The 9913-nt window shown below is 43.5% G+C and overlaps 1 protein-coding gene across 1 annotated transcript; it reads right to left on the reverse strand.

Moving 5' to 3' along the window:
- Positions 1 to 462: 462 nt before the first annotated feature.
- OSTM1 (osteoclastogenesis associated transmembrane protein 1) lies at positions 463 to 9712 on the reverse strand. Its single transcript, XM_086876729.1, has 6 exons — positions 9307 to 9712; positions 6382 to 6496; positions 5406 to 5503; positions 4255 to 4419; positions 3313 to 3478; positions 463 to 3007 (listed from the first exon to the last, which is right to left on the reverse strand). Exons 1-6 carry the CDS (start codon positions 9640 to 9642, stop codon positions 2952 to 2954), a joined length of 936 nt encoding a protein of 311 aa, XP_086732855.1. The 5' UTR covers positions 9643 to 9712; the 3' UTR covers positions 463 to 2951.
- Between the last annotated feature and the right edge of the window lie 201 nt (positions 9713 to 9913).

Below are 9913 nucleotides of genomic sequence, written 5' to 3' on the forward strand. Positions count from 1 at the left end.
AAGCCCCCCCCCAAAGACAAGAAGTTATCCCCACCAGCCTCACTTCCACACACCCATCCATGAAACTCAGTTGCAGCTAACACAAGCCTTTCCATTGACTGCAGGAGACTTCAACAGAGCTGAAACTCTCAGCAGTTGCTGTTCTGTAATTCAGCACAGCACTACTCTAAAACACCTTTCTGACACTGCTGTCCTGCAAGCAGCATAATGAAGAATAATAAGCAGGTGCTTCTCAACACAAATGCATAACAGAAGGGGTACAAAACTACTACAGATGAAGCAATTAAGTAACCACGCTGTTTACTGTTTATTGACAGTCTTTATTGGACCTGACTTTGCATGTTTAGTAGGAACCCCTTAGTAGGGGTTTCCTACTAAGTATAAATATGAATCAAAGTGTTACCCCCCCAGAATAAGAAATCTTTATTTCCACAAAAAAAAACAAGATAAAACCAACCAGTATTTCAAAGTTTATGCCTTTTAATACATATTAATACAAAAAAAAAGTGAAAGACTAGCAGCAAAAAGAATTCTATTCCTCTTTCAACAGTCTGTTTGCTTCCACATTTCTCTAGCAAATAGAGTATAAAGACAATTCAATCAATTCATATATGAAATATACTACCAAAAATATAACACTGTGTAAAGAAAGTTTACAGTAGAAAGTTGGGGGAACGGTGGAAAAAAAAAAAGAGCAAATAGTAGATTTAACATTAAAAATCTCAAGCGTAAACTTTGCTGCTGCTTTAAAATCAAAACCAACAAAAGTCACATGAGTATTTCCGTTTGGCTTAAGAGCCAGGAAAATAAGAAAAGCTGATTTTTTTTTTTTAAAGTGCTTAACCACCATATCCAAAAGTAATGACTTTCAGACCTACTTAACATGAATGTGCTCAAAAAGCCACTGCTTACAGTATAAAAGCTGTCATTCTGAAATGCTGCACATACAAACTGGCTTTATCTGCAGGAATGAAAGATTCCTTTGAACAGCTCTCAATCATATGATGTCCCAAATCAATGTAATGCTATTAGAGCAGGCAGCTGAATAAGTACCAGAAAGTTGAAGTTTAAGAATAATAGATATAAAAAAATATGTTTTTTATTAAAAGGCAGCATGCCTCTCCCAGCCGGATGTAGTTATGCAATAAGCAAGAGAAACACAGTTTTATATCACTGCTGTAAACTACCTAAAACAAAGTGACTGCTGATCTAGTAATTCACATGTTAAACAGAGGAAGAGAGATACTTCTTTCTGATAAAACACAAAAAAGTAATCATGTGGGTGGGACCAATTGCTAACACCATATTGTACTTATTATTAAACATACAGTTTATTAATAAACTTGTTAAACTTGACTTCAACACCAATAGCATGTCCTAACAGAAGAAAAAAAAATTAATAAAGCCAATGATTTGAAGAGCTTTAGGACTGTTTTTGTTACACTGTTATATATTTATTTGAGCCCTAGTGCAAAGGAGAAATTCAACATTATAGGCTCCAAAGTAAATCAAATACAACCATTCCATGGGGCATTTTGACAGACATCAGACACAGATTCCCAGAGAAAAATAATTCGTTTTTTTAGCTGTAATGACCTTTTTTTTTTTTCTCAAGGTTAGAAAATACATTTAAAAACTGGAGCAAAGACTCTGGCATTCATTAACCTCAGGTACAGCTATAAATACTTTAAACCCCACCACTCTCCCAACTCAGAAATACAATAAACAAACTGAACTACCATTCTTGCTGCAGCCATTAAATTGTGCCCACAGCCTGACAGCAGCACCACCCATCCCCGCAGTTATTGCACGAATTTCTCCATCAGCTTTGAAGTTCTGCAAGTTTTCATTTGTTTGCACCCATCTATTTCACAGGAATAATATTTTTAAACTATTTCTTTAAAGTCACCAATTCCCAACACAGTATATTTACATTCTTCAGAACAGGTTTCAAGAGAACCCACTGGTTCACTTACTGCTAAAACATTACCTAGAAAACACAACTTTTTCCCTAAAAAATTCCTGTAAACAACTTTGTATTAAGCCACAGTAAGCTCTAGACCAGGAAATTCAGCATCTCCAGTGACTTGACTTTACCTCACTTCTCCTCTACAAAAACATAAAAAACCACCAAAATGTTAGAATTAAGAAGGAAAGCAAATGGCATAATAAACAGAGAGCGAAACCTTGTTACACAAGCGGGTATGTAAAATTAGCTTCTGAAAATGTAAGATTTGAAAAGCAACAATTTTAGTGGTTAAAGTGTGCAAAAGACTCAATATGCCACCAGTTTCAGAGAAAGCACAATACTGTAGCCATCAATAATTACTATTCAAGTCCAGTTCTGGCAGTTGTGCTGCTTTTGTTGCCATTTTAGACAATATATATTACCACTTTCTCTGTATATTTCATGCTTCTTTTTTAACAGATGCCAGCATGACTTTTCAGTGGTATAGAAAAGATGGGAACTTTTTAAAGGGTTCCTTCCATCCCAAGTCTGAATATTCTGTGGAATTAAAAATAATGTTTTAAGCAGAAATATCAAACACTATTTGAAATTTTGTCTGTCTATCAAAATCACCTCAAAAAGATTCAAAATACCAGTTTTTTATGAAACAAACACAGAAAATACCATGCAAGGGAAGTGTAGCTATTCTACTGATGTGAAGTACAAAAGCTTAGGAACAGAAAAACACCAGCTTCAGCCCAAGACTGAAAAAAAACAAACCACCACAGATTTTTCAAAACCAGAGTCCATACAGTGTCACACAGCCCTGCCTTGTCATGTTTGTTAATATCCTCGCTTAGAAGTCAGACAGCATTTTGTTTAACTTGTGTTGCTCTGTATCATTACACTAAACCATAATTAACTCCTCTTTTGTGCCGGCCTCATTCCAACACAATTGTACCCACTGTATACCAGCAGCAGTTCTCAGGTTTTGTTTTGCAGCTCAGCTGTATTTTTCTTGGATGTTCACAAGATTGGCATTTGACTGGATGCGCTTGGCTAGAAAGGAAAAAATTATATGAAAATTAAACACAAAGAATTCCACAAAACTAGTCCCTCCACTCCCTCTATTTATCAGACAGACTTGCAAACAGCTTTCTGTTCACGTCCAGAAACTTTAATGAAAAGATATGGCTGAAGCTCTTTACTACCCTTCTTCAGGGGACAGCAGCAGACTAATAGTTGCTATTAGCGCCGTCAGCACAGCTGCAGGCAGATCTGGCTGGGCCTCCTCTCCCACAAGAGCCAAGAAAATCCCTGGCACCTCCCAGCTCCAACAGTGAAATGCCAACACCGCCACTTACGCAAAATGAGTATCCGTTTCTTCTGCTTTGAGTGAAGGAAACTACTAAGATAAAAAACAATAGGTAGGAAGAGAATAAAGGATGAAACAGCAATCACTGGGACTGTGTCACTGCAGGGAAGAGAACAATTGAAAGTCCTGCTCCAAAGCTTCCGAGTGATGTTCATCTAAAAGGAAAACAGAGGCAAACCATGAAAGCAGCACGTGCATTTTTCCTGTGCAGCATGGCATGGCAAACAGTGAGGCCTCAAGACATGCAAGTATCACCTCAGAAAATTGCACTTGAACAAATCTCCCCCAAAAAGCAAGCAAATACCTAGAAATGTTGAAACAGACTATTTAGACGAAGCCAAGATTTCACATCAAAACTTTTATAAGCTTCAAAAACATAACTATACTCAGATACATGTAGAGACTGTTGCATGCCTGTTTCCCAGAGAGCTCACTGATAGTCTGTGGTGACAGGACTAATCCCATGCTTTTGAGGAACACTCCTTCAGCCCAGCCACTTAAAAATCCACAATATACCCAAAGCTTTATTCAAATATATGTCGTCAATGCTGAGGATCCCTAGAAACAGCTGCTGTAATAAGGAATCAATTAATACACCAGCTAGAACAATAGGAGAAAAGCCCCACATTAAAAGCCAGAAGATTAAGAGATTTATTTTTTTTAAATCCATCTCCTTCACAGTAACAAGAAACGAAAGTGCAGCTACTCAAACTGGAATGCGCTCGGGAGATCTGGAGCTTCAGTCATGCTCCTGCAGCACTGCCTGAGGACAGGACCTCACAAGACAGCCCCACGAAGCACCTCCCACCACAGGACACCAGCCTGCCAAAGGCACTGCTGCCCCTATAACCCCCTGCCCAAAGGAAAAAGCAATCCTAGTAAGCAAAGCACAAATGGCTCAGATTAATGAAGTGTATTAACAAACACGTACTGCATCTTCCACGTCGATACACAAGTGTGCGGAGTGCTCAGATTCACCACCTTGCCTGTTCATCCTCTGCAGGTAGTTATACAGGTCATTCAATTTTGTGTAGGTTTCGTTGCAGTTTTTACACACCTCTGTGTAGTTATTTGGTGACAGATCAATGGCTTGCCCCTAGGATTATAAAACTCTGAATGAATGACAGTTTAAGGCATTAAAAAAAACAAACTGGTTTAATTCGTTACTGCCGAGTTGCACTGACGGGGACGGACTGTGCCATACCAAGCAATCCTTTCCATCTGCGGCCTTCAGCACTCCATGAATGCAATACAGGACACGTGAAAACAAAACTGCAATCTCTGAAGATATTTCAACACAGTAATGGCAGCAGTACCAGCTGCCCACTGACCACTGGGTTAAGTTCTAGTTTAATCACTTGGAAGTTTTCAATAGGCCAGTCCACACCACTCCTGACCAAGGCCTATGAAGGCACATTTCCTGGAAACCATTCATGAAGAAGAGACAGATTCCTCAGAGACTGTCCCATGCCCATTGAAGTAAACCCATTTTACTACAAAATGATCCTGAAATCTGGCCAGTTTCTGACTGAAATGGAATATGCAGTTTCTTAGGGTATACAGGGCATTTTCTCTCAGGAGAATTACCACATTTGTTTCACTAAGGAAGTTATACTGTCTTTACAATATGGCAAACCTTTAACTACGAGTAATTTTAACAGACAAAAGAAATGTTACAAGAATTAAAGGTGGCTGGTACTTCTAAGCTAGTCCATATTATCAAAAGAATATTTAAAGACCGAATTTCTACGTTAAAAACGATAATTCTACAAAGCAAGAGCATGCAGACATGCTGGTTTTTACTATGTAATTATCAACTATTGTGAATTCAGAAATTTTGATGTGAAGTAGCATTGCAATTACAGACAAAATGAAGTCAAGGTGAGTATCAATTAGAATTAATTTCAGGCACTCAGTCTGTAAACAACTGCATTTTACCGATCACGGATTTATCTGCCTACAATTCACTAACTCAGCAGCAGTTAATTTGCCTAGTCTGCATCTGCAGTTTATTCAGCATAAATAAAATTTTGGTAGCAGTTAGATGATTTAGTGCTTCTCTTAAATACACAGCATAAGTACCTGAAGGTTATGTTCAAAACATGTCAGAGATTTATTGAATAAATCCAGGAATTCTTCAGTAGAATTTGATAATCCCTCACTGTTATTCTTTAAACAATCTGTTGAAAAGAAAGAAAAACATCAGGATATTTTAATTTCTAACATTTCCACAGCCAGCAAGGCCCAGACACTCCACTCCTGCAAAAAGAGCCCTCGACTATAAAGGACAGGTCTAGTCAACACTGCAGTTTCCTTATCTGCCTGCCACTGATATCTCAGACCTGCTGACCTAACGCTTCATCGAGAACACATTTCAGAATTAATTGGCCTTGATTAAGTGAAAGATGAAGACTATCATCAAGAGCTTTCTGAAGAGGGGAACTGAATTATCTTTGGACTTTGAGATAAAACAAGACATTACTTTTATTTCCCAGCCCACAAATCTGGCTTTGCCCAGCAACAGTAACAGCCATTTTGTGGGAGTAGAAGCACCAGCAGCAGAGATGAAATGGAGAGCACCCAGGAAACAGCTAGACCATGAACACAATAGTAGAAATCACAGTGTAATTATTATTCTTTAAGAAAAGAGCTGAGCTTTTTACCAGCTTTGAGGGAAGCTCTGGGGCTTTCCTTCCAGTCAGGGGCTCAACCCTATGTTACTGCTTCCGTCCATCCTACCCTACTTCAGGTGCACTAATCAGCCAGACCTTTAAAAACAACAGTATTTGAGGAATTTAGGAGTTCAGCAACAGCACCGTGAGAGCAAGCCAACATCCTAGAAAATGCTCCTGAAAGTAGTAAGCACCATCAGTAGTTTTCTTACAGACTACCACCCTCAGATTTTGGCCCTTACAAAAGAAAACACTCTTGGAGCGGCTATAGTTCAGGATTTGTGCGTTATCTGCGGGCTGTATTCAAACACATACAATTCTGATCTGTGCAAATTTTAGGGCTATGTCATCACAGTAGCATGAGAGCTACAGAATGAGTCACGTACTTGCGCAGTTGGCTGCCTCCCAGGTTTCGTTGAAGAACTCCGAAAGGGTCACAACTATCTGCAGCCTGTCTGAGGTCAAGATGCTTTTGGCACAATTGTGGCTTTCAGAGGAATTCTAGAAATAAAAAGAAAAAAGAAAGGAAGCAGACAAGTGTTAAAAATACAAAGGGGAATTTCTGAAATGTATTTTACATGAGCATATCTAAAACAATCACAACACATCACATGGTTATTTCCGGAAAAGGCAGAGCAGAAGTGATGTTACAAAAATCTTTTAGTCCTCCAATTCATACTGTGAGCAACACAGCTTACTGCACACAATCTCTGCAGGTCTACTAGGGCCTCAGGCAAGTCAATCAAAAGTACATGGCAAAAAAAGAAAAAACAAGAAAAAACAAGCACACAGACAGGACCTTCTCTGCCAGGTGGCTCACATTCATCCATTCATGGACCACTGCCCCGGGAGCCAGCTCAAGGCATGTGCAGTCAGAGAAGAGGACAGGGTTATTCTCATTAGATAAAAGGAACAGTTGAAGGAGCTGAACCGGTGGACTGGCCTCAAACAAACCAAACCCAAACAGAAACAACCTCCAAAACCACTGCAGCAACAGTCTATCAGCAGCAAACTTCCCCCGGTGCAGCAACACCAGGAACAGAGTCCTCTGTGGAGCAGTGCCCACGCTCACTCACCCAAGCACATGACCAGGCCAAGCTCACCTGCCTTAGTGAGCCATTCAGTGCACCCCATCCTCAAAGCAGGCTCTGCCACAACTCTTACAGCAACTTATTCTCTGGACCAAGCTCATAAAAAATGCACAGCAACTATGAAAGCAGTTGCAGAATAAACAGGAAGTATTCTGATCAGAATTCAGATACAGAACCATGACCTCCAGTCAGCTGACTCCCGTGCTCTAGCTGCTGGTGTCTAGCTGCAAAATTGACTTAAGCACTTCTCAAAACTGCCAAAAGCCTCTTTGATAAGTAACGTGGGACACAGAAAAAAATAATTTCTTTAATGAGAAACTTGGTCCTTACAGTGCTTTACAAGAGTTTCTGCCTCTTCATTAAAACGAGGCAAGGAGGTTAAATAAGAACTTTCCCCTGGAGGATCAACTGCAGAAGTCAAATATTGCCACATCTGGTAACTCCCACGTTCACCCGCTTTCATTTCTACTAAATTACAGATATGCAAGAATGTTGTTTATGCAGGAAACTCCGGTTGCTTCACAAAGGCTGTGAAGCTTCCTCACCACCTGGGCTCATGAGTAGGAAAAAGTACTTTACCAACACTGAATCACATAAACCTAAATTATTCCTTAAATGAAGTTTGCTTAATTGATTCTTTAATTAGCCTGGTGAGAAGGATTTGGTATTTCAGAGATGTCCAAAACTTAAACTGGCTCTTCCTGTCATGTTGCACTCGTAACTGCTGTTAAGATAGAAACATCAGACACCTGATTAATTGTAATCAGGGACTGAGGTTGCAAGAGGCCACCTCCTTTATTCACCTAGTGAGTTAACCCACACACAGAAGGAAAGCCAACAGATGTGTCTTCCAGACCACATAGTGGACAAGTCCTCCCAGACTGCTAGTACTCAAGCACAGCAGCTGCAATGAGTTCATACATATTCTAAGTAATGGAATACGTTTGGCCACTTAATCCTAGCCCAAAAATCATGGTAAAAGTACCCCAAGAGAGTTACACATTCAATTTCTCACTTTCACACTGAAGCAGCTTCCATGGAAGAAACAAATAGAACAGACAAGTTTGCAAACTAGAACAAGAGACCACTGGCTACATATATGCCCTGGAGAGGACAATTACCAAGGGAACATGCATGTACTCTTCTAATACAAGCACTGGGGCGGTGAGAGGAAATAGGAAAACAACCCAAAACACTACCCAAAAGCAACATTGATACTTCTCCAACGACAGGAAACAGTGCAGAGGATGGTTTGCAGGCCACTGTGGCAACTATTTATTGCCTGGGCTTGAAGAGCAACAGATTTTTCTCCTCAATGGCAATTCTAAATCTTGGAATTCAGAAATCCCAAGACTGAAAGCACAATCCAGGGTGCATACTCCTATCGACTTGCTCTCTGTCTGTTCTATTACCAGGACATCCACTTTTAGCCATCATCACAGAACAAAAGTCTGATTCACTAATCACTAAGTGCTCTGATTCACTAACGCTATCATCACGCCATCCTAGGAATTTTTACAAATGGATCAATTCGATGAGAACACACAAAACAAGCCACAAACCACGTCCAACAATAAGAAAAGGAGGGGGGAAAAAAGCCCCAAAACAAAGCACGACAGAAGTCTGGAGGATGTTAACAGAAGACTCAGCTTCAGTCAAAGTTCTCCCACCAGTAGGGTGCACTGACCCCAGCCGGTGCTCAGGCTTTTTACACACGCTCCCATCAGCTTTGGAACCAAGAACGCCGACACTGTTCCTCACAAGATGATGTGCCTCACTCGCCACAGCTTCACAGACCATCTTTTTTCCGAGAAGTTCCAGGCAACTAAGCTCTAGCAGTGCTCCCCAGCAGCGCTCATACAACCCGTGAGCCAGAGCACGGCTTTAGCCATTGCTACATCAGCAAGAACAGCTCGAGTTTTTCCACTCGCGCAGCTTTCTCCGCAGGTGGAGCTGCTCGCCCCCAGCCATGCCAGGAGCTGCCACAACAGAGCAGGACGAGGCGGCCGTCCCTGCCAGCAGCGCTTCCCAAACACTCCCAGCCTCCGCCAAACTGCCCTGCGCATCCCAGCGAGGCTTTCGGCCTGCCTTCCCGAGGATCCCACCGCCGCCTGGCGTGCTCCGGCACCGAACTCACGGGCCTGGAAGCCTCACGGAAAGGGAGCAGGCCCCCAGCCCGCCAGGGCAAACCGCGCACCCGCCTCGGCCCCACGGACGCACCCCGACGGCGCGGGCGATGCTGCCGTACTGTACGAGCAGGCGGCGGTAGTGGCCGTGGCAGCCCTGGCACAGCCGCACCGGGCGGGCGCGCCGGCCCAGGCAGCCCGTCAGCGCCGCGCTGCCCTCCGCGAAGTCGGCCAGCAAGCTGCGGCACTCGGGCTCCAGCTCGGGCAGGTCCCCGGGCAGCCCCGCGCTCCACAGCTCCTCCGCCAGCTCCTGCGCCAGCTCCAGCGCCGGGGTCTGGCGCGGCCCCGCGGCGGTGGCGAGGCCGAGGAGGGCGAGGGCGGGCGGCAGCAGCAGCAGCAGCGCCCGGCACAGGCACCACGGCGGCGCCATGGCGGCCGCGCCGAGGAAGCGGAAGCGCCGCGCCGGGAAAGAGCCGGCCCCCCGCTGCTGGGCGCCGCCGCTGATTGGCTGAGATGGGGCGGGGGCGGGGAAAGGGCGGGGAGGAGGCGGGGCCTCGATGGGTGGTCCCGGGGGCCGGGGGCTCATCCCGGGGGCTCATCCCGGGGCCCATCCCGGGACACGGCGCTGGGATGTCCCCAAGGCTGGGAGTGTGTGCGAGCTGTGCCCGTGCCCGTGGGATGTGCCCGCCTCGGACGCATGC

Source organism: Cyanistes caeruleus, chromosome 2 (assembly GCF_971803275.1).
Source record: "Cyanistes caeruleus chromosome 2, bCyaCae1.hap1.1, whole genome shotgun sequence".
Lineage (NCBI taxonomy): Eukaryota > Metazoa > Chordata > Aves > Passeriformes > Paridae > Cyanistes > Cyanistes caeruleus.